Below are 25,957 nucleotides of genomic sequence, written 5' to 3' on the forward strand. Positions count from 1 at the left end.
CCCCCCACGCACATACACACACACTTTGATACTTTGATTGTTCGATTTCTTTACCATTCAGATCTGGCTGAAACAAAAACGACCCTGTTGTCACAAACGTTCGTTACCTTTGATACACACTGAACAAAAACATCCAGTACAAATTGAACGTTAAAATGAATGGTCTTTTGTACCAACTCCATGAGGTCAAAAACAGTCCTGCCCCAGAAGACACAACCAAATAACTTCATAATTACTTTTAACTTTATAATTACTCTTAAAACTATTATGATTTGCTTTTGTTGATTACTCAAACGCCCAAGCGACTATTGGCGCTCGCCGAGTGGCGTTGTGTTGATTAAGGTGATTCAAACGCCTAGACACCGTCATACTGTCACTTAGGCGGTTGTATCACGCAGATGTCCTGTAACTTTTGTAGTTAGTTACAGACCATCGTGATACATTATATTATATTATGGATTTCAGATTTATAGGTACGAGTATAAAGAAATGAAACAGTTTTTGGCTTCTTCTGAAAAATTTATACCTTGGCACTTATGCGGTTGAATCACGCGGCTAGCCATATATTTTTGCTCTGTAGGTTCTTCCATCAGATCGAGAGGGATAGAATGGTTGGACACTTGCACAACCAGGTGTTTTGGCAGGGTGTTAAAATCTCCCCATATTGATTTTAAGAATGAAGACTCTATTATGTTGTGATACAACTTTACATATCAAGTGTATTTTAGTGAAAATGACATTTGCCAGTACTATATTTTTGTATGATAGAGTCGCACCTGCTCTTAAGGCCTCCTGTCCATGTCCAAGACAATCATCTGTACCAACAACCACTTTCCTCTTACCCCCTTGTGTTTTTTCTAAACCATAATGATAGAAGTCCACCTATCTAAGCTATACACTTTTCCCTTAAAAGTGGGTGGCTGTATTGGACAATTTTGAATAGATAATCAGGGAAACACATCCTTGTATTAGTGCCTATATTTTTGTCGTCCCATGACGAGCATGGCTGTCTCAGTAAGTAGGTTCATGTAACTTTCAAGGCAAGAGAAAGCATTAAAGAGATGGTCTACATCTGAAGCTTGGTCTTTTAAGGAAATGCATTCTTTACATATTCCAACTACTATTAACTCAAGATAATCATAGAATGAGATAAACAATCCATTTCTGATGCTTTGTGTTAGACCAGGCATCTCATAGTTTTATCATTGTTTTTCTTAGTCATGATGAAATATTTCTTACTTTGTGTTTTTGAATATTACTCAAGGATAAAATATGTTTGTTTCTGTGTTAGTACAGTAAATGCACTGCTTACTTTTTGTTAGTCACAATAAACATACAGTATTTTGACGAATGTTCGTAGTTTCAATGAACAAAATGGTTTTCATTGTTTTGTTTCTTTTTTGTACCTGTATTGCAGGCACAAAGAGACTTTGAGCGGGAAGTGAAACGACTGGATGAGTAAGGATAATATTTCTATTTATCATTACCTGAAAGACTCTACCTTTGTGTGTGTGCCTAAAGAAAGGTACCAAAAGTCGGACTTTAACCATTTCGACTTAATGTTGAACACAGTGGTTTTTGAATTTTTGAGATATCTCAAGTAGTTTTTGAGATATTGCACATTTTGCGAGGTAGGGTATAAAAATCTAATTTTGAGAAAATTAGCTTTTAAGTTTAAAACACCTAAAAACTTTTTAAAAAATGAAGATTCAAATGTTTCTAATGTATTTATGAAAAATTCATTTTAAATTTGGCTTTCAGTGGAGATCAATATTATGATTAGAAGTCAATGGTAAAACATAGCGGGGAAAAGAAAACATGCTCCAAGAATAGATTTTTAGTTTTAGTAGAGGTTTTATGGCGCTCGCAACTGCATAAGATCATATGAGCACCAGAAGATTAGAGCTGTTACAAGAGTGTAAAAAACATAAAAAAGATGAAGGGGAGATAAGGACGATAGATGTTTGATAGGAAAGAAGAAGCAAACATCATTAGAGCACCCGACAACCACCCATAGAATAGATTTTAACACCTTTTTTTTCATGATCTTTTTAAAACACACGCTACCCTCAAAATTATTCAAAATGAAATATTTAAAGTCATATGAATGAAAACTCTTTTAAAACATTCTTAAAAAATGATGGAACTATAATTTTTTTAGGGAAACGTCATTATCAGCCTGTAGCTGAAAATGGTCTGCTGCGACTTTTGGTACCTTTCTTTAGGCACACACACATTTATTCTCTGGCTCTTTTTGTTTATGTTTGCCATGTGTGTTGCTTCTTTTGGATACATGAATTTGTCTGTTATTGACGTACACTCCACCACATTATAAGGATGTTGAAGATTCTCTAGTATATGGTTTGTTTCTTTTCTATTGTCATTGTTATTGTAAGTTCTCAATTTTGCCGTCATATTGTCTAATATAAATATTCCAATATGCCATAGAACTCTTCATAATGTGAGCTTCTCTTTAAAAAATGTTTTGTCATGATTTTTGCATCTTTCGGAATACAGCAACACTTTTTTGCACTATGACTCGTGATTATGAATTATTCGTGCTTGTATTTTGGAATTTTAGAAATTGTGAATAGCGGTCTGTCAAGTTATACTATAAGATCCTTTTTTGTCTTTATCAGAATGACGCCTGTCCATGTTAAGATTCTTATATTGTGGGTGAAATGATTTCTGATGGAAAATCCACTTAAGCGCGCTCATATGACCTTATCAGTTGCGAGCGCCGTAAAACCTTATACTATACTATACTAAATCCACTTTAGCAAGGTTTAGGTAATATGCCTCCTGCATATACGAGGTCTGTCTCGGAATAAAGTTTCCCTGTCATGCTGTCCTCACATATAATTGTAAATCGCCTTGTATTTGGTATTAACAGAAAGCTTATTCAAATACCTATTAAACGTAGGAACTATAAAGTTCAAGACATTTCTCCTTTTGATGTATACAGCGATCAAAGACAGTGGTTAGTGATCGTTTGTCCAAGGTCCCGAGTGCTTTTCTCATATTATCCTCTTGAATGCGGTCCTTATCCTCAAATCGCTGACCTCGCAGCATTTCTTTCACCTTAGGAAAGAGGTGAAAGTTGCGTGGCGCGAGATAGGGCGAATAGGGCGGGTGCTCCAATAATTCCCACAAGTAGTCCTCAAAAAGCTCGTCCACAACTCGGGACTTGTGAACAGGCTCGTTGTCATGATGCAAGATGATGCCTTCTTCAAGCAAAGCGGGTCTTTTTTCCGGATCGCAGGTCTCAACTTGTATTTGATGGCGAACCTGTGTAGTAGACACCATTGACAGTTACACCAGTTGTGACTAGCCAGCTCAGTATGATAGTATGATGCCGCTCATGTGGAAAAAAAACCCAATGTGCATCACCTTTCTCTGCCCGTGTTTTCTGTGTGTGCTTCATCTTTTATGTCAGACCTCCCACCTTCAACCTCACTGATCCATCTCCTTATTGTTTGAATTGATGGGGCATTATTCCCTATTACTTTGTATAAATTACCATGGGTTTCAGTTGCAGACTTGCCAAGAAGAGTTGAAAATTTGATTACAACTTGGACGTCGTAGCATGAGAAGGTTGCACTAATGTTTTGCTCAGCCATTTTCGTCGAATTTGCCTTGGACAAAGTGTGTAAGAAGACCAAACTTGACACGTCACAGCTCTATGACCTGTTCACCAATGCACTTGCAATTTGGCATTGAGATTTCTTAGACATGATGTCATGACGTCACAAAATTTAGTGGCTGTAGGTTTCGTACTTTTGATTTAATGGAGGAGGGAAACTTTATTCTGAGACAGACCTCATATATCTCTCTATTCCTCGTTTACCCTAGTATTGGGTATAGGCCGTCAAGATGGGCTCTCCATCTGTCTCTGTTCTGGGCCGTCCTCTCTACCTCAAGCCAGCTGTGTCCCATCTGTCTTAAGATCCTACTCTGGATCTCATTCCCAGATGGATCAGCCTTCATCTCTTCCTTTTCCCTTTGGGTTTTCACCCTTGGCTTTACTGGGTCACGTTGTGGACTGGCTTCCTAAGAGTGTGCACAGTCTACTGCCATCTTCTTTTCTTGATCTCACTGCCTGCTGCTTGTTGTTTAGTTCTCCTCCATAAAGACAATTTCCGATAAAGTCCATCCTGTAACTTTTCATGATGTTCTTTCAGGCATTTATTGATAAAAGACTGAAGTTTGTTTACCATCTGCTTTTTAGTTTCCATGTTCCCAATTCATTCAACAATACTTTTATTACATATATATTGAAAATCTCATCTTTGTAGTTCTTTTTATGTTTCCTTGTCTTGTATATGCTTTTTCTTTTGTGTGTGTGTTTCATGAGACAAAAGAAGTGTTGGAGAGAGGAGCTTGCTAGCTCCAGTGGCTATATGGTGGTGGAGTATGTGCTGGAGAATATCTTTTGCTTTCTACTGTATTGTCAAAGGAGACGTATATCTGATATCATTATATGTTTTATAAGCACTGTCAAAGCTGGGCAATATATATGTGAGGTGTGCTGACAAAATGAGTTACTTCTCACAATCGACAAATGGAGATACAGTCGAACCTGCCTTAACGGAAACCTGTATAAAATGGAAACCTGTATAAAACGGAAACCTGTATAAAACGGAAACGTCTTTACGGAATCTCCCCGCTCCCCCCTTGATATATTCCTCTTTAATTACCTGTGTATAACGGAAACCTGTCCAATGCAGAAACGGAAAGAAAAATCCGCTAAGACGGAAAATGCTTTGCCCGCTCAGCCCCGATTTGAAACAAAACTCGCAAGTTTTATTCCGCCGGCTCTAAACTTAACGCCATGGCCATGCCGCTGGGCGAGGAAGGGGAGTAGGAGTGCAATGGGGGTAGAGTAGAAGTTACCCTATGTTACCCCATCATGTGAGCACTGAGTGCTGCAGATGGTCAGTGTAGTGTGGGTGTGATATCTCACGACTGCGTGTGAGAGTGCTCGAGTAGCGAGCCACTACGGAAACTTTCCTGGGTAGCCAGAAGCAAGAGGTGTGAAATTAGATTGACCAATGCCTGCCGCCCTGATCGTGTGGCCTGCTGAGAAACGAGTTCCTCGAATTGTTGTTACTATGATGGCAGTGAGGGGTGGCATTGGTGGGTGGGGCTAAGGGTGGAAGCAAAGGAGATGTTCAAACATTTCTGTTTTTTAATAGGTCAAACAGTGGTCCCATGAAAGGCAAGCACTGGTGGTAATTGGATAAGTAAGACTGACACATGTCATTATCAGACAGGATAGCAGCTGAGAGGTGTGAAGTTTTGACCACTGCTTGCCGATTGGACAAGTGATCCTTGATCCCATCGGCTGGGCCATAGACCCCCCCCCTCCCCCATAAATTCCCCTGTCTAAGACGGAATTTTTTTCCCGCTCCCTTGCGATTCCGTCTTACACAGGTTCGACTGTATTGGCCAAAAATCGGCGTTAGGTTGAAAGTTGTAGGTTTTCTATTCCTGCTATATTCTTTAATTAAAACCTGTCTATTATTATTTTATACTTATAAATTGTAAAAACTTCACCTATAAACGTGATGTATCTGTTTCATTAATGCTTGAATCCTAGAAGTAACTCATTTTGTCAGCACGCTTCACATATGGTACAGGGCATTATTTGGTCTTGCTACGTTGTAATCTCATCTTGAAGATCCTTCAAGAAAGCTATTAGAAAAGACAATTGTGGTTCCTTTAACATTAAAAATTTATATCATGAGAATAGCTCAGAACATCTGGCATTTAGAAGGAAAATTGGAGGGAAAAAGTTCAGGGAAAGCTAAAGAGTGCAGGCCCATATTTAGAAAGTTTTGATATCTGTACAAAGGAAATACTAGTCGATGTAGATTTGAGTGGAGAACTTTGAACACCCTAATCAGGCCTATTATCTGGAGAACACTCTTTACCTGGTAATACAGTATGACTGTTCTTGTCTTTTCATCGTACCAAGCTGCCAATTTTTTCCCATTTCATGCCTGTACGCAAAGTAGGTTATGAGTAGAAAAAAGTTTTAGAATTGTTTAAGCTGTAGATAGTGAGCTGTATGAAATGAAAACCTCCACAAGGTGTTTCAGTGCCAGTACGCCAGGAATTTACCATTAAAACAAGATATATTTGAACCTTGTGACAAACTGTGCTACTTTATTTATTGTGATAAGCTAGAAGTAACTCCAGTCTATTTTCAGCAATTTACAATATAATTGTTCTTGTTATAAACAGGGATATTTTTGTCCACATGAACGTAGATGTCCAAAGGGAAGTTTGTAAACGTAATCTTTTTTTCAAATTTCAGGCTGGAAGAGTTGACTCGTCGTTTATACAAAGATGGGAAGAGGATGACTGAGGCTAACAATGGTAACATGTTTTTTGAGTTTCATCTGGGACAAAACTAAAAAGATGTAGTTATTTATTCTTGGAATTGAGCATTATAACACTAACAGACTTGGTAATTCTATTTGATTTGTCACTGCTACTTTGCCTGAGCATATAGGATGAGATACAAGTGATGTAGAAATATAGAAGAAAAGGCAGAAAGATTTCAAAGAAATGATAGGGTGAGATAATAATATGAATATGTAAAACACCATTTAATTCATCATATTGTTAAATGTTTATTTGCACCGATATGAACAGAGGTATAGATCTACCATATAGTTTTAAGTTGATAATTCACTGCTTCCACCATTTCTTTTCTAAAGGATTCACAAGTTGCCCTCATTTGTTGTTATTTGCAAGCCATCTGACTGCCTGATCATGTTTGGTTCCCAAATTGGTTTGGGGTAGTAAGTAAACCCAGTGCTCCGGGTATAGTAGGCAGAAATAACAAGAACATCAATGCTCACTTGTGCATGCATTATCCTATTTAGTTTGATATGTAGTCTCTGTCTTCTTTCCTCCCTTCTTCCTTCTTCATTATTCCTACCTCAGGGCTTAGTGTTCTGCCTTTGAAATGATCAGATTTTGGGGCACATGGTACAACACCAACCCAAAAAGTGAAGATAACGACGAGTTTTTGTGTTAATCCATAATCCTTTTTATCATGCATTTATGAAATCTGCTGCTCGTCTATAAAAAAGTGCACCATGTACCTTGGCAAATAAATAAAAATTATTGTTAATATAATTTCAGCCCTTGCCAAGACTGAGAGGAAGCTGACTCAAGACCTGCTGCCCACACCACTCTGTCAGTCAGAGGATGAGTTTCGCTCACAGATAGAAGGCTGGGACTCTGCCCTGGTCAAGATGGACATGCATATGACAGATCTGGTATATTCTCGAGTTATTGTTTTAAATCCATGTGCTCTTTTGTTGAAGGTGAAAATTACAGTGTTTCCCACCAAGATAAGATACAATTTCATTGGAGAGATAAAACTGATTTATATTTTTTTGTATCCTGCCTCACAACTCTCCAACCTCAACTCATTCTGAGGACAAAACAGGGTTTGTTTGTTTTTGTGGCCTTAAAACAGTGCTGTGAATGATGTTGATAAGCTAAGCGAATTTAATTACTTTTAGAGGTCTACAAAAAGTACAAATCAATTTCTATTTTCTTGTTTAGTTTTGCGATGTACAAATGTATCATGTTTTATGGGACAGAACATTTTTGCTGGGTGAGATTGAAACTTCTTAAACTGAGACAGACACCAGTATGCTTTAGCAGAATGTTTATAGTATTGCCTATCTGACCACACTTTTCTGAGTTGGTGATATTTTGTCTGTGGCCGATTTTATTTCTGCAGAACATCATGTTGTTTTGCATAGCTCAGGTGTCTGATTTTCAGGGGAGTACTTCAAGATCAGTACATTTCAGGAACTAAGTGTGTGTGTGGGGGGGGGGTTATTGCAGCCTCAATGTAATATTTTTTTAAGTGCCTGGTTTTTCATCAAGCCTGCAGGCTATTTGACCTCCAGTCATTCTGAAATTTTACTTTAAAGTGGATACCGTCTCAGTCTACGCTAGGAATCTCAAACTCAAATACCCAGGGGGCCGTTAGGGGTAGAGTCTGGACACATGTGGGCCGAATCAAGTATCCCTCTAAAAAAAGTTCCAAGTAATGTTTAACCAAATGGGAAACGTAGCTAAATCACGTTTGCTAACTTGTCAACAAATAGCGCTGGAAGCTTTATTGAACTTGAGCAATGGCAGCCCATGAATTATTGAAAATTATTTAAAAGTCAAGGACACTTTTTCGACGAAAAGCTGCAAGGGAGAAAAAAATATTCAAGCTGCATTTACACTAAAATTTGATGCCAAGTAGGGGTTGCAAAATATCATTCTGTAGGCCTCAAGTTTGAGACCCCCTCATCCATGCCCTTTTGTAGTCGAAAATCAAATACAAGAGTGTGTACTATTTTTTATCTAACAAACAAGTTTGGGCTGTTTACACCAGCATCCATGTTTTTAAGTTTCTGATTTCCACCTATTTATAGACATCTTTCAGCTGATGTAGTGCGTCCTTGGTGGTATAGTGGTGGATATCCCCGCTTGTCATGCTAGAGGTCCGAGTTTGATTCCCCATAGGGTTGGATTAAAAAGAATTTTAACTTGGTCTTGAAACAGACAAAAGAAAGAAGAAAGGGACACAAAGAATGATTGAGAAAAATGTATCAGAAAGACGCCCGGAGAGATAGGGAAATTTTTCTATAAATTTAATACAATAAAGATGAAAATATTTTTATATTGTCCTCAATCTCTTTAATGCTAATTGAATATTGTTTAATTCGCAGAACGGGAATTTTATTTGTAATGAATGTAATAAAGATTTTTTGTCATGAAAGTTGCATAGATAAAAAATACATTTCTTTTGCTTTACTAGTTTGTGGGAGTGATATTATAATAATGATAATAATGATATTGATAATAAAACTAATAAGAATAAGAATAATAAGTAGAAGAAAAACAATAATTGCATTTATTTAACACATAACCACGCTCTGCAACATGCTCAGTGTATTTTACAACTATTATTACCCCCCCATCAGACCCTAGATCACTCAGAAACTTTCTTGGCTTCCTGGAATGCATACAGTGCAAGCTGCAGATTACATGCGCTCAGACACTAACACACTGACACAGTCTTTCACTGTCCATAGCTTGGTACTTAATCTTACCTGGGTGAAACAAGGAAAATCTGTGTAAAGTGCCTTTCCCACTGACACAATGTCGGGCCCCTGACGGGACTCAAACCCTCGACCTTATGGTTGCAAGTCAGAGAGACTAACCACTAGGCCACCGGCGCCATAATGATCTAGTAGAATTGTATAACCCATAGTATGAGTTGCAGCGGGTGATATTCTCAGACATTTTTTTTTCTTCTGGAAATCCCTTAAATATAAAGTGATATGTGTACATTGGCAGTCCCAATTTTGTGCCCCAATCTGATATCGGAACCCTATCAGTTGGTCAAGTTTTTTGCGCATGCAGTATAATCCAGATAGCTGGAATTCGTCGCGAATGGCCTCGGTTGTTTTGAGGGATCCGTAGTTAAAGGGATACATGAACAGTGTTATGGCATCAGCTGTGTCAGAGAATCAAGGCAAGAAGCAAAAATTGTTTCTTTATGGCCCTTTGATGAATAAGTGCGGTAGAAATGAATTGGTTCGGGTAGTCCGTCCATTTTCCCTTCCTCCGCCAGGGCCAGCGATGAGCGCGATGGTGATGAGGAGCAGTAGCGGGGTAGATTAGAGAAGTGTTTGCTCTTGTTATGCTTTATATCTATTTGAAGTTGAAGCCATGGTGAATGAAAAATGGGGTGCTCCATGATGTGTGTATGTTTGCATGTGTGTGCACGCGCGTGCGTGTCGAGCAGAGTGCTAAAAATAGAACAGCTAGCTGCTTCTGTGGATGGGGAAGGTGGTATTTTACCCCTTGCCTTTTTCCGTTTAAAAAAAACAAAAAAATTATTATTATTTTGTCTTAAGTGCACATCAAAGGACATTGACTTAAGGCCTCTACAGCGATGTAATTTGTTCATCTATTCCGTGTTTGGGTTTGAGCTTCGCGTAATTTTCTCTTACAAAGATAAAAAAGTAACGGAAACGTTGGCTCACTTCGACGGATGAGTGATTTCGAGTCTTCTGTGTTCGCTCTATCCGTGTTATACTGTATCGTAGATTTTGACATCCTGCTTGTGAGCTGATCGTTTTCTTTCTCATTTTTTAATCTTATTGTTGCCCTGCCTATTCTGTGGATTATTTTGTCCAAAGGGGTTGTTAAACCATATTATTAGATGTGAGGTATTGTGGTGAAATCAGGTATTGCCAAAGTAATGAAATCGAAGAAAACGCCATTTTTCTCCCGGTCTGGCAATTTTTATTGAATTTTTGTTTTTTTGCTCAACATCTTTTATATATCTATTTAAAAGCCCATTTCAATATGTTGATACATTTTTTAAGTGCACATCTTTGTCATAGTGGGTTACTGGCTGGTTTGCTACTTCTTTCCTATCAAACATCTATCTTCCTTTTCTTTCCTCCTTTTTTGTGTTTATTTCTCTCTGTGACCCTACCACAATATGCCGAAGGCCCAGGAAGTTGTCTCACTAACAAGGCAATCCCCAGTGTCCGGATCGGATGCGGGAACAACTTTACTCTCTGTGACACCTCTAACTTAGTCTAAGCTTCAGCACTAATAGGACGTAATTGTGTGGCAAGTACTGTAATACTCACACTAAAGCAAAAAAACATGAAATAGGGAAAGCTGTGGATGACGATGGCTGACTTCAGCTCCACCAAACCGTTTGTTTTGTGTCTCCGGTTAGAAATTTGAGGGACCAAAACTGTCGCAAGAAAGAAAGTTCCCCCCCCCCCCCCCCCCGTGTTTTTTTGTATGATGTTTTGATCTGTGTTTACCAAAAGCCGCAATAACATTTGATTGGTGTTAGTGCCCATTCATGGACTGACTCAAACATTTTTATTTCTGTTTTGTCTCCTCAGAATGTTGTAGTGCATCGCACAGTATTAGAACCATTAAAAAAGTGAGTAGCAATGTGTATTATTAAGTGTTATATTAGTATATTATATGCTACAGGTTTCACAAAGTGGTGGGAGCAATAGAAGTGAAGAATTATCTAGTCCAGAGCTCCCTGCACCCCTTCAGTATAATATAGATCTTAGAGTTTAAACTATTAAGTATTGCCTAACGACTGCCACTGCAAGAGTGACTAACCGACGACAATTCAGCTGTCAGTACATCTTTGGAATTTACCTGCTAAACGAAAATAAAATTAATATACTGTGATATTTTAAAAAGTACAAGTCTTTAATTGTCTAAAAAAAACTCTAGCACTCAAGTAATACTAAGCACTCTTTAAAAAAAAGGTCATATTTCAAAATTATACTTTGATGCTTCAATTAGTGTTCACAGCACCCATATTAAGAAACAGAAAATTGTGCATCTTTTCCTGAACACATAGAGGCTTTTTTTTGTTGCTTTTTTTTTGTTCATGAAGTTTAGATCTGTGTTTACCAAAAGCAGCAATAACTTTTGATCATCGTCTCCACGCAAGATGGTTGGTAGGTTTAACTCAGTATCAGACAAGTTGAACCATCGGCATACTCTGCGCATTTCTACTGTTGCCAGGACATTCAGCGTCAACAAGAAACAGATGTTCAATGTCCTAGCAACAACAGAACGCGTGGACATTATTGTGAAACTGAGCATACTACTCTAAGGTATCGAATAAACGGGGGTGGGGGGGGGGGGGGTAGACGGGGGGTGTGGACAAGTGGTCCAAATTTAATAAGCGGGAGGGGGGGGGGTTGGCGTGGCATATTCAACTTCATGACCTGTACTAGTAGGAACAGACCTGTTTTATTTCTCCTTCAGTGAATAAAAGAACAAGAAATCATGAAATATAAGTAAGTTACTGTGACAACTTTTCCCATTTAGGAACAAACCAGTTTCATTAAAAAAATATATAAACCAATGTAAAAAAGTTTTTTAAATGCATAGAGAATTGAGGTGGCCAACCCGATACCAGTACTAATACTGAGGGTAATTTGCCATTTACACACAAAAACATAAAGTTTCATTCAGATATCTAGATTTTATATATTATGTTTCAGATAATCCTCAGTCGTGGCTTGCTGGAAAATAATAAACGGAGGGTTTGGAATAAGGGAGGGGAGAGGAGGGGGTGCGCCAAAAGTAAATTCGCGGGGGGAGGACGCTTATTCGATACCTTAGAGTAACCACTCATAGCCACAACCCCACCCTTTCAGCTGCTTTGGGGGTTCCTGTTTCCTTTCATCCATTCAGCTTGAAGCTTGAACCTATACCTAAGTGCGGTGCTCACATTTCTAAAATTCTGATGAAGTGTGTTATAACAATATACAGCAGCAATTGAAAGCTACAATTTTATAAATGCTTTTTCAAAATCATGAATATCTGGCTCCATTGTGTACTTAAAAAAATCAAGTGCTACCTTCGTTTCAACTTTGAGGTCTTAAGAGTATGATTTCTTCCAAAAAGTAATGTAAAGGTTGGGGTCCTCAGAATTGTAAAATAAATAAGATTCAACTTGTCCATATTGTTACTGTCACCAAAAAATGTGAAAATCCAATGTTTTGTACTGAACCTCTTGTAAAACAGGGTCAAACTGTGTTGCTAATTGTTCTTACAACAGTGACACTAATTAGAGTGGTCAACATTTGTATAGCAAACTCTCTTTTTTTCATCATGCTAGCTTGTGTTTTTTAGATTTTCATTTTGAGTGAAGTTTTTGTCTGCCATAGATATATATCATTCAGTAAAGATTGGTTCTATTTACAGATTTGTGAGCATGTTTCCGTATGCCCAGGTAGCAGTCAAGAAAAGGGATCAAGCCCTCCAGGCAAGTTTTGAGTGTGCTACTACTTCTTGTCCTCTATCATCTCCTCCTCCTCCTCTTCTTCCTCCCACAATGCAACATATTTGTATGCATATGGCTTATTTTTTATTCGATGTTTGAAATGTTCTTTCCTTTCTTTCTACTGAGTAGAGCTAGAATTTCAGTTTTGAATTGTCAGTTTGAATTTAGTTTGTGAATAAGTTGTTTTTAGATACAAGCAAACATACTCTTAAAGTCACTAGTCACATGGAGATATATGTTATGACGCGGTGGAATCAGGCGCTCGTCAGTTTTTGGCCATTTTAGTATCATCTAAAAGCTTATTTATTTACCTTTCTTTCAATTAAGAAAACACTCATCTATCTAGAATACAAATAATTTTATTTGCAATTGAAGGAGGGGGGGGGGGGGGGTCACCTGGTCCCAGTGGTAAAATGACTGCCAGAGTTTGGTAACTTCAATAATTTGAGAGTCCTTTAAAACTGAAAATGTTCATATTTTGGGCCTTTATTTGTTTTTCAGTAAAATTCACATGGAAATGTGTTTCCATATTACATAAAAGGTGTTGAGTCAAAAAACGAAAATTCAATAAGAATTCCCAAACTAATGGAAAAATATGTTTCTTCAATTTCACTATTTTGGCGAGCACCCGATTTTACCATGATGCCTCACATATGTGTCTCGACATAGTCAGTGGAAACTGAAAATTTACCATTTTGTGCCTTTTATCGTTTTTCAGTAAAATCTACACAGAAATGTGTTCTTTAATGGGCATGAAAGGTGATAAGCCAAAAAACGAAAATTCTGTAAAAGATCACAAACCTGCGGAAAATGCCAGTTTCTTCACTTTAATTATATTGACGAGCGCCTGTTTTCACCATGCTTCCTCACATATTTTAATGTATTTTTCATTTTGCAATCAATTTTTTTTTTCTGTGATAGTATCATGTAATGCCACTAATTTCTCGGCTAGTTAAAGCATTTTCTAAATAGTCAACATTTTTGTGAATAGTCAAAATGTTCTATTTCTGTTAAGTTTTAAAATAATGTTTCTCTACTTTTTTTTTTACTTTTCAAAATTCTTTTTGAATTATTGCATGTGAATGTTAGTCTAAAATATATATCAACTGAATTTGCGTTTATCACCTTTCCCATTAATAAGACAGAGGATAAGTATGGGTTTAATTTTTCTGTTCTCGGGAATGTTCAGTGCACTACAAATCAACTCAACAAATATTTGGATGGTAAATTCCAGGAGTTCCAGAAGTGTCAAGACAAGGTGAATAAGTACCAAGACCGGGACAGGACGGGACAGAATGTCGTCAAGTTAAGTTCGGTGAGTGCACAAGAAAAAGGACAGTGTGACAATTAGATGGTTTTACCACTTTTCGTACGTATCTATATTTTTCATCTAGAATATCTCCTAAATATCCCTGGTTAGCCCTGACATTAGGACAAAAGCAGCAAGCCACCTTAATTATTTATGCTGTGCCAGTGGGGACTTGAAAGTTTGCAGCAGTAGGAAGGAAAAAACTAGAACAGTTTGCTGGTGTCGCTCTGTTTCAGTGTTAGGTGTGTGCCCAGTGTGAGGTACAGTGCATGGGGAGTAGTGTTTAGATGCTCTCATGCATGAGTCGCAGGTGCTTTGTGCGGCCACTGACAGATGGAAAACAGACATATTGACAGACAGAGAGGGAGAGGGGAAAACCTGATCCAACAGACAGATAGTTGACAGGAAACTTATCATCAAGGCTCACAGCAGATGTTTGGTGGAGGAAGAGGGGGGTTGTGACTCTGGTATGTCCTGCGTCTTTACATAATTTTTTTGGTCTCTGTCTTCGAGGTGGAAAATCAGTTTGTATACAGTGGAATCCTGTTATAACGAGAGGGAGGGGACCCGTGCGAAATGTCCGTTATAGCAGGATTCTCGTTATTAGGGATCCAGTAATAAATTCAAGGGAAATAGTAAAGTTGGCCTAATCTATGATTTTGGTGTTCTGTTTATTCCTTTTTGTATTTCCCCTGATGATGATTCTCTTCAACATGATCTCAAGGTCTTACTTGATCAAAATCGAATCAGGTTTCTTTCTCTAGCACCAGCAATGTTGACAAATCGGCTTTGGCGATCAGAAAGAAGGGGCTCTGGCTCTAGGCTAACTTGCCCGCTGTGTTGTTCCCCACCCCACCACACCCTGTGGTGCGTTACGTCTGCTTGCGCACGTCGTACATTCACTCCATCTATCACAGCATTGTGACCTCTCCATCCCACTCCAGAGAAGTGAGAGGCACGGTATGCCTGGATAATCTAGACTGGGCTGGCCTATCACGCGATGCGTTCTGCTTGTCTGCGCATGCCACACCCTCCCCACTCATTCACTGCGGCTTTCATTGTTGGTTCGCGAGGGCTCTCTCGTTCTTTGTTTCGCTGGATCACCAACAACTTTCTCAACTGGCAAGGTTTTATATATGTTTATTAATTGGTCTGTCTGCTGCACCCAGCAGCAGCATTAATCCGCTATAACCGACTCGCGTGACTGATTGCGCAATAGCAGTATTTTATTTACAAAGATAAAGAAGGGAAAAAACAGGGTTTTAGAATAGTGTCTTTATAGCAGACTTCTGGTTGTTTCAGGACTCGTTATAAGTGGACTCCACTGTATAAGCATTGGAGTAAATTTTTTTGAAAAATGTAGAGTAGACCTAGTATGAGTGCTGCTTTACTCTTACGCCATGATGAGAATGCGGGTAACGAATGAGCTAGATCTAATGTTTTCAATTCCGATTCTAATTCCTTTTTTGGTGAACATGTGGAGCGCGCTGTGTCGGTGGAAAGAGTTAAATGGCTGCACAACAAGGCTTTCCTTCTTGCTTACAAGAGCAAGGTGTCAGAGAGTTGTGACATCTATATTTATATGCTCTGCCCTTCTGACTATTTTTGCTTGTTTTTGTAGCTCAAAATACATTACCTCAGTGTGCCTGTTTGTGGCCAGTGGGGTCTAAAACAGGAAGAATGTCAATCAAATGGATGGACACTCTGTAGGTTTATTCTGAGGTGGGTTTTTTTTATCGTAGCATGTCTCTATTCGGAGCCTTCCTGACAGCTGCTTTAACCAATTCACCCTGTGTTGCCGCGGTCAGTGCACTTGTGTCCACCTGGTTTGCCGCGATCCGCTGGCAAAAAATCTGTATGAACTCGACACACTAACCTTAGACATGCATTGTGCCCAAACTATTTAAGGTATCAATATGAAATTTGGCTTAGATTTTACTTTGAATGTTTTTTTTAGTATTATTAGAGAGAAAGAGGAAGGAAAGAGCTGAGAAAACAATATTTTCTTCGGCACTCGATTTACCCATAGCAACTTATAGCAAATCTATGGTCTAGATCTAGCTTTTCTTTGAAGTTTTCAAGTACTAAAATCAATCCTATCGCCTTGTTTTTCTAGATTTACGTCTACTTTCACTTTCTTTGCCGCTAATGCCTAAAACAAAACTAAAAACATGGTTCATGTATTTTAACAAACACAAAAATAGCCGTGGCACTGTTTGTTTTTTTACTTCTTGTCCAAGCGACCGATTATTTTCAATAAAAACCTGGATAAGTGGTTCGTACTCGATTCTGTGGTTGGGTACTTTGCTACAACTATTACCGTATCTCGTAGATTGGATTCAGCGGGTTAAGATTAAGACTAAGAGTAAGAGCGATTCTTTCCAGCACCATACCTACAGCCTCGATGATGCTTACTTCCACTTGTTCAGTGGCGTCTTTACTTTTGTCTTCTTTTTAAACACTGTCTGCCACATTTCTAGGAACTGTCTTTCAAATTTGTCCTTTTCAAAACTGTTTATGTTTCTTTAGGTGACTGAAGTGTTAATTTTTATTGTTATTAATTATGTCAAGGAGCCAGTTTACCGTTTATTCTTACTTTTCTAATGTTCCATACTGCAAGATTTCCAACTGCAACTTCTTTCTCTCTCCTGCCCCTACCTCAAGGGCTACTGGATTAACAACAATAGCAACAGTAATAAACTTATATTCTAGTTCTTTCAGAATTTAAACATCAGGTCTTTTTTGCGTTAAGAGCACCTTTAGTTTTGGTAACCTTATGTAACATTGCACCTCAAATAAGATTTTATTGTCTTATCCGTTCCCTTGCTTAATGCTCATGGATCACACTTGTAGGTAGCTATATAGAATATTAGGGCTTGTAGAACTCAAATTCTGTTGTTTGTTCAGGGTTTTTTCTATTTCTTTTGTTCGGTTACATGTTTATCAGTTGTGTTCTTTGAGCCCAAATCGACTGCTTAGTGTAAGACTACTATAATATGTCATTTTGAAAAATAACGTATGATGGAGTCTTACACTGATCAGTCGAAATGTCTGATTATTATCGTTTATAGTATTTTGTTCAGTAGTCAAGTTTTGTTCCTTTAATGCAATATGTTCTCCTGTTCATCATTGTCATTCAAGATGACAGAAAAAAGTATCAGATAGACAAGTGGATATTATGGGCATGGTCTGAGTTGTGGTCACTTACAACACGTATGAAAATGAACTCTCAAATGGCACATGTAAACCACATATAACAACACATAGGCTCTGTCTATTCAGTAAAAAATATAAGAAAAATGCAAGGGTGTCACAGAACAGTGACTGTTGGTACAGATGATTGCCCTGGAGAGGTGACTGCTAAGGCAGGCTAGACTGTACTTTTACAGTGATATAATTACCTTTTCACAGGGGAAGGGAATCAATAACTGGTTATGTTTCACACCTTTGGTCGCGCCCCTCCTAGAGTCTGTTCCTTGGTGTGTGTCTCATGCCTCCTAAGCAGTAACTGTTGTTCACACATTGTCCTTGATGACCTCTTGAAGAGGACCGACCCACAATACCCTTTTGAATATTGTATAAGGAGGATATATTTGGAGTGCTGGAAGCCAATTCTTATTTTTGTCTTTCTTTTCAAGGAAGTTAGTGTCGTCTTCTGAATGCTATTTTAGCTTTATGACTCTGGGTTTTACTTTCATTCTGCGATTTGTTGTACGATTTGCATCTAATAGAAGCAGTAGGCAGAATACAACCTACCTTGAACGATGTTTGTCATTTTGGTCCTTGCCCTAGGCAAGGCATGATGAACGCCCTACGTCACAGCAGCATTTTGGCTTGCTCGTCATGTAAAAAATAATTTGGAATTAGCTGCATTTGTAAAGTAAATGAATGCTGCCACTTTTTAGATCCATGGCTATGATGCAATGAGATTTTATGCGCTCCTCTGTCGTGCTTCCGGGGCGTTGAGTATTTTTGGGGTTTTTGTAACATGCGACTGTGGCTAATGGAACATTGGCTCAAGTTCTGTGATCTGTGATTAAGTGAACAAGGCACAGAATAACAAAAGTAAATCATTATACTTACACTGTAAGCTGCACAACTACAGATGGTTTAAATTGCACACTGGTATTTTAGTTTTATCAGAATTTTTAAAACGTAATTCGGTTTCTGAGCCTTTAGCCTTTAGCCTTTAGCCCCCCCCCCCAAAAAAATGGAGTTAGCTTTGTTAGTATATGACTGTTATTGTTTATAACTTTTGCCTTCTTTCCCTGCAGTGGTCTACTCTACTATCTAAAAAAAAAGACTGAATAGAGAGACAAATATCAGGCTTGGTGGCCTTTTATTTTATCTTCATAGGAATTGGACTGTTAAAACAACAGAGAATAGAGAGGAAGGGAAGTCAGAAATTCAAGAGACTTGTAAAATGTTCACCCAGTTAAGATATTTTTGTGCAGCCCCACAGAAACATATGCACTCTGTAACATCGAAGGTTACCATAGTCATTTTAATTTTAACAGAATGAAATTTTTAGGGTGCATGAAACTTATGGACTACTGATTAGCAGTTTGGTTACACAACTGATAATTAGAATGAGAGTTTTTTTATTGTGCTCATTGGAAGTTGTCCCGTGAGAAAAGAGGCAAGACCTCCTCTTTAAAAATGATTTTATAATCAGATCACATTATGCTTTTGTTTTGAAGACCCAAAAGTTTTCTGATTATGGCGTGCACTGACTTAGTTTTTTTCTTGATTGTCTATATTGTTTCAGAGTAAGAAAGCTTTGACAAGTGCCCAAGCAGACTTCACCAGTCAGAACAACAGTGTGTGTGAAGACATTCCGAAAATGATTGAAAACCGGGCAGACTACTTCCAACCTTCTCTTGAAGCTCTCATTAAGTCTCAGGTAAAATTTGCTATACTTTGGACTCCTTTCACATCAGCATCTGCGATGGGTAAAAATAGTAAAGACAACTTTGCTTCTGTATTAAGTTTGTCTGTTCTTTGGGTTTTTTAAACCGTGGTTACCATGGGAAGGGGAATTCACCTCCTGTTTTAGCTTAACAACAGGTGAAATTTTGAAAATGTCAAGGTTTATGAGGTTAGGTATTTGCTGTTCAGTTTAGTTCTTTGAAAGGAAAAAAAAGCTGTAGAGAGTACCACAGAAACAGCTTGCTTGTGAAGCATTTCCCCCTTTCTCTCTAACCTCACCCTTTGAAATGGGCTGGGAGGCAACCCCTTAAACGGTAGAATAGCACATAGGACCTCAATGAACATTTACTTGGCTATGTTATTTAGGCTTTCTTTTTTCCTTTTTTTTTACATTTGCAACCTGGTGCCCTGAAGATCATACACCTGAAACTATAACAAAGAGATAATAGGATTACTTTATAATTCATTCTTGTTATATTCATAAACCATAATATTATATGTCATTGAACTTTCAGACCCTGTGTGTATGTGTGTGTCTGTGTGTGGGCGTGTGTAAGAATGATATGAAAATATACTTTTAAAGCAAAAAATTAATTTATGAAGTATATTGCTTTTTGTTTAGGTTCAGTACACAACGGAAGCTGTGAAAGTCTATGGAGAGCTGTCGAACACTATGAATGGGCATCGTGAGCACTCAAAGCATGATTACAAGTCGCAAGTCCAGCAAGGTCTTGCAGAGCTTAGGTCCCTGGCTATTACTACAGACTGAAATGATTCATTTGTGAGGCAGCACGATGAAACAGGCGCTCGTGAAAATAATGAAATTGAACAAATCAGCATTTTTCTGCTGGTTTGACAATTTTTATCGAATTTGTTTTTTTGGCTTGATACCTTTTATGTCCATAATTTAAGAACACATCTCTGGGTGGACTTTACTGAAAAATGTTGAATAAAGGCTAAAAAAATATAAATTTTCAGTTTCCATGACTCTCAAGCTATGGAAACAATCAATCTTTGTTGCCCATTTTGTTGCTAATTTTACCTCTGACACCAGGCGACCCCCACCTCCTTCAGTCATTAATACCTTGACATATATAGAGATAGATGGGTTTTCCTTCATCGTAAGCAAGACAAATGGACAAGCTTTATGTTTAAGATGATACCAGTAACTCCACATTCCCTCAAAATTGACGAGCGTCTGATTCCACCACATTGCAACACATTTTTTATTTCCAAATGAAACCTGTGATCAGAGGTAAAAAAATCTTTCACTGCTCTTTGGCGGTTGTTGTAACAGCCAAAAAGTCAAAGCTTTTAACTTCCAAAAAAATAGCCTTATATCAAAGCACCTCTAATTGCTTTGAAACTATGTGGAAAGGCATGGTGCTAGGTTCATAAACGAGAGTGGTGAGTGCAATATGTCATATGTTGTGGTAATTAGGGCTGTTGGTTTGAGTCTCAGTTCTGAATTTATAGGAGGAGAGGAACCGTCCCTCGAATTCATATTTTTCGGAATTGTAGAAGATTGGAAGCAGGATGTTTAATTTCAACCTGTTGCTTTTTGTCATTTGTGTACTGTATGTGTTGTGGAGCGGGAAAAGGCTTATGGGCTGCGGGTCGGTAGTTGCATGAGATTACATTCCAGATTATATACTTGTCTACTTTGGAAGGATGCTGACATCGTGTGAAAGGACTGCTAATATATTCAGTTACATGTTTTCTGATTTCAATGGTTTGATACTATTTGCTTATATTACAGTGATCTCTTGCATTAGTACAACTACTCAGTTTTGTGTTTTGTGAGAATGCTGTGAAAAATGTCAGTGCCATATGATGCTCACAGATATATTGAATGTACTATAAATGGTAAGAATTACTTTTGCATAGGTGTATTTTGAGTCTTTAGAATTCAAACTGATTTTGAGCACCTGATGTGTTCAGTTGTAGTAAAGTGTAAATAGATTACTTGTGCCTTGATGCTTCACAGTACTTCTGCTTTACTTGGACAATTGGATTTTTTTTTTTTTCCAGGAAATCTTTTCCTCCTCAAAAAAGGTGAAAAATACTGGTCTTGTGAGCATATTGCTTATATTTTAAAGATACCTAAGTAGTTGAAATTTGATGAAGATTAGCCCAACCAATTCTGGCTTCTCTGTGCTGAATGCAAAATTAGTTCCCAACCAAACTGGAGGATTTTTGTGACTGTTTATAATTTTCAGGGAATTGGTGAATATAACACTTGAGTGCCTAAAATATAAAAATGGTTCTGTTCTAGACTTACTTTACTTTTCCTATCCTTCTGAGTTCTAGCCCATCGGCCTGATTTTTATTCAGAATAGAACAATTTTTATAGTATACATCCACACTGACACAGGCAGGCATGAACTCACACACACACACACAACACACACACACAGATACCCACACACTCACACCCACACACTAACAAACAAATCTGCCCCACTGAGCAGGGGCAAAAAGAAGACTTCATTCACTGCATTTTTGTGAACTGTAGCATTTATTCTTTTGTGGTAGTCAGTGTTTATAGAAAACTTACGCCTTCTTCATTTTTGCCTTTTGTGTGTCTCAAATATTTGTTTAAAATCTATATTGTCCCATACCTTACTGTGTTCTGTCTTTTACTGGTACTGCTGAATTAATTGTTGATTTTTATGTGTTTTACTGTTGCACATACTGTATGGCATGAATATTTCATAACGTATTTTCTTTCCTGTCTACTGCACTTGCTTTACTCCAAATCCAAAAGCACCTTTATCAATATACAGAATTACTGTCGAGCAGGGATATCTCAAACATGCCAGGGGTTGACAAATGTGTTTGACACATCCATAATTCAACAAAACCATGATAGTGATAACACAAAAAAATAAGAGATATTGATGAAAAATCACTAAAGGACTGAAGGATGGATAGTGAGTGCCTGTTGTTCAGTGTTGAAGCAAGAGAAATTCAGGCTACCTATGCTCGACTGTAGGTAAAGGAATTATATGACTACAAACTGCTCTTTATCTTTGTCTCTGGTCTCTTTTTTCTGTATCTTTCACTGAGCTGTTTCACCAGCTGTGTGTTAATCTTCTATGCAACTCAAATCAAATCGGATATTTTAGTAAATATATATATATCATGTATCTATACCTGTTCTTCTGCACATTTATTGTATATCATATATTTCACATTCCCTTGCCATTTTTCTTTGTCTTATGATCGCCAGAATTATAGATGGGTAGTTCTGCAGCAGTTTTCATATGATAGAAATGGAAACTGCTCAGCTCCTCATAAAAATCCTTTTCAATGTTACTTCAGCCTAGTGAGAAAAAAAATGTTACGGTTAAGTTTAAATCAAGGAGAATTCCTGGCTTAGGCTTTGAATAGGAAGGTGTTGTCTTGAGAAAAAAAAAACACACTGAGATTAGTGTGTGGCTCTCTTTTATCTCAAGAAGACAATTAATTCGTTATTTGCGTCTGTGCTTGAGGAAAGGGACCATATGTTGGCAAAGTCAGTTTTGAGCTAAAGGCGTACGAAGATGTACCTGGTCACAGGTCGAAATGTAGTTCTAACAGAAAATTAAAGTTCCGACTTTTCCTAAATCCTCTTCCAAAAGGCTTTAGCTCAATTTTTATTTGTAAGTTGTATGAAAATTAAAGTGTTTAAATTTAAAGAGTATCTCAGACCTGTTTTTAAGTCGCCAATGGACACAATCTAATAAGCTTTTTCTCTGCCCAAACCCTAGCATGTTGTGTAAACGGTATCTCCCCATCACAGTGAATTGTAGTGTACATGAACACTGGTACAGAGACCTAATTTCTCACATATTCACATCAGTTGGTTTTGTGTTTTTACAAATTTTTACACAACTTTAATGCTCCACTCTACGTGTATTGACACTTTTTTTTACTGAAGTTTAATATATTTAATATCTATTAATGAAAATGATTAAGGGGAGAATGGCAGATTTGGTTATTTTTGTGAAAAATAAGTCATTTACTTGTTAAGCTATTTTTTTCAAAAATTTCTTTTTTGTACGGTACCTTGTCTTACAAAACCTGCCTGCAATTCTCCTTAATAAGTGTTGAAGATATCTGAAAAATTAAAGAATCAGCTGATTTAGAAGTTGAAAAACCCAATTAAAACTTCATTATCTTCAGTTTTGAAAATTGCCAACTTTATTATGGACCCTTTTCTCAGGCACACACACATTTTTCTTTAAATGTATCACAATGTGTGTACCTACCTCTTTGTAATAGTAATTAATTATATAACTGAACGTATTGATTTGTGTTAAGGATATAAAGATGTTAATGTTACTAGACTAAGGATATTCTCCTCTATTGGTTTGTCAGTACAAATATTTTGTGTTTCTGTATAAATCTTAAATGATTCCTATCTCTCTGAGATGCATTAGCTTAAGAAAAGCAGGTAAACATCAGACAAATCCTACTTCAACCTTGATTAATTCAGTAAAAATTCTCAATAAAGTGGGCCTACTGTATTGTAAAAAGTTGTCAAGGATAATTCTGGTCAATGTGACTTGTTTTGGAGAAAAGAAAAAGACCCGTTTCTTTGTTCATTTCAAACATTTGCCTTAAAGTGGCTTGGCACAAGGGCATTCACAGTATGTGGTATGCTGGTTTCTTTGCTGTTATTTTGCTGAACTAGGAATTTTTATTGCTCTTAGTGTGCTAGCTTTTGTGAAATGGTTCTATATATATCTTATCGATTTTTAATCTTTTTGTGGCTTTAATTTTTGTTATACACAATATAACTGGTATGTCAATGTTGTTAAAAAATCTGTATGTGCCTAGTTGTTTCCCATGGAAATCATATTTCTGTGGTTATTTTTTTCTGTTATCATTACTCACATCAAAGTCTGTGATCAGGTTGTGATTTGGCAGTTGCCCTGCTGCACCGTAGTCTGTTTGACAGGTGCTGCTAGGTCCTACCTCCTTCTTGCATTTTTGCATTGTCAGTTGTACAGTGCATTTTCGTTATCCATATGATTGTGTCTTTTGAGTTTTCTCTAAATTTTGAGTACTGTCAGCATGCTTATTTAATCAGTTTGCAACAAAGGCATATGATATTATGTATGTGCTCTTTTTCAGGATGGGTATCCTGGGACCTTGAAAAACACTACGTTTTTATTGTAAGATCAAAACTTAAAATAGGGTAAAAAAATATTTGAAAGAAAATCAGACGAAGGAAGCGTAATAAAAAATGACTATCTTAAATGTGATTGGTCCGAGAACTTTATGCATGTCAACTGTCCAGAATTACCTGGTTATAGCAGCTGAGAATTTTGAGAACGTTATCACCTACACTACACCAAAACCAGTCCCATTTGATGTAGTTATGTTCATTGTTACATAATGTGATGTTATAACATCAGGTGACCGTGATTGGGTTTTGAAAAAGTTGGCAAGTCTGGAACTTCTTTATTGCGTTGTATCTATCTACTCTCTCACCTATATTTGTTGAATTTTTATAGAAGGTCTCCTGTAAGGCAGGCTATATTTATTCCCAGCTGTTGGCCAGTGAAGGATAAGCAAACTTTTACAAAGAAATTTTTTATTTATTTAGTAATATGAAAAAAAAATGACTTAGTGCAGATGTTGGTGGCCTATCAGTACATGTACCAGCACTGGTGGAGTGCCACATTTACTTGATCTTTATTCACCTCACAGATATGTGGCTCTTTTTCTGAAACTGCGTTGATTCAGATGTTTATACTAGATTATACCATGCTTAATTGACGAAAGTAGGAAAAGTCCCTCATTAGTTAAGCGTTGCACTTAGGTGTGAGCATGCTTTTTTATCTCTGAGGAGTATTGCTTTTCATTCATATTGGTAATGCAATGATTTCTGGAATAAAATGTTCATTCACAAATATTTACAAATGAATCTTTGAACACAATATGATTTATAAAGGAAGCTGGAGCTGTTCTGTTTTTCTTAAAATACTCGCTTTCCTGGTATTCAGCGTCACTAATCAGTTGGTCACTCTAAATTGATTTTCACTCGTTTGTTACTACGCAATAAAATGTGGAGGCTAAATAAGTAACACTGGTGTTTATGATTGTGTTCCTGTGGTGTTTCATTTGTCTACAGTTTCACTGTTATTTTGTTTTAATTACTTCTTGTCTTTTCCTCTTTCTCCTCACTGTCCTTGTCTGTTTGTTCTTGGGCATTCTTCGTCCTGGGTGGCTAGTGGACGTCTGATATGGTCAACTTTGTGCCAAGGAATTAACATGTTATTTTGTCATGAGTTTGTATTTACACTTTTTTTTTCGGGTAGCGATATTTTGACGGCATGCCGTCTGAACATCAGAGGTGATACCTGAAGATCGTTGTTGATATTTCGACAGCATGCTGTCTGAACATACGGTATGGCGTCTAGAGTCTAAGGATCGGAATTGATATTTTGACGGCATTCCGTCTAAATACAGACATGTATGGGCCTTTGAAGTGTCTCAATGCAAGGCATTTAATCCAAGGACGTGTAATGGAAGTATCCGGTGCTTGTGCCGGTATATGAAATTAGATCTACAATGCATGTACTTTACTCATCTTCTACACTCAAAAAATGTATTGTAAACGAAAATAAGTTATAAAATAATGTGATTTACATGCATTCAGACGAAACAATGATTGTACCCCTTTGGGGAATACGGTCGGGTCGGGTACTTCCATTACACGTCCTTGGATTAAATGCCTTGCATTGAGACACTTCAAAGGCCCATACATGTCTGTATTTAGACGGAATGCCGTCAAAATATCAATTCCGATCCTTAGACTCAAGACGGCATTAGCCATATATAGACAGCGC

General features: G+C 37.5%; 1 protein-coding gene across 1 annotated transcript in view; it reads left to right on the forward strand.

Annotated features, from left to right (window-relative positions):
- Positions 1 to 25,192, forward strand: part of LOC101859154 (bridging integrator 3) — a 34,869-nt gene extending 9,677 nt beyond the window's left edge. Inside the window, exons 3-10 of the mRNA XM_005092313.2 lie at positions 1,418 to 1,458; positions 6,320 to 6,381; positions 7,156 to 7,292; positions 10,962 to 11,002; positions 12,799 to 12,859; positions 14,112 to 14,192; positions 18,955 to 19,089; positions 19,738 to 25,192. Of these exons, the coding sequence (XP_005092370.1) occupies positions 1,418 to 1,458; positions 6,320 to 6,381; positions 7,156 to 7,292; positions 10,962 to 11,002; positions 12,799 to 12,859; positions 14,112 to 14,192; positions 18,955 to 19,089; positions 19,738 to 19,884 (705 nt within the window). The 3' untranslated portion in view covers positions 19,885 to 25,192. The remainder of the gene's footprint in view (positions 1 to 1,417; positions 1,459 to 6,319; positions 6,382 to 7,155; positions 7,293 to 10,961; positions 11,003 to 12,798; positions 12,860 to 14,111; positions 14,193 to 18,954; positions 19,090 to 19,737) is intronic.
- Positions 25,193 to 25,957: the final 765 nt, after the last annotated feature.

The sequence above is a fragment of the Aplysia californica genome, unplaced genomic scaffold (genome assembly GCF_000002075.1).
Source record: "Aplysia californica isolate F4 #8 unplaced genomic scaffold, AplCal3.0 scaffold00044, whole genome shotgun sequence".
Lineage (NCBI taxonomy): Eukaryota > Metazoa > Mollusca > Gastropoda > Aplysiida > Aplysiidae > Aplysia > Aplysia californica.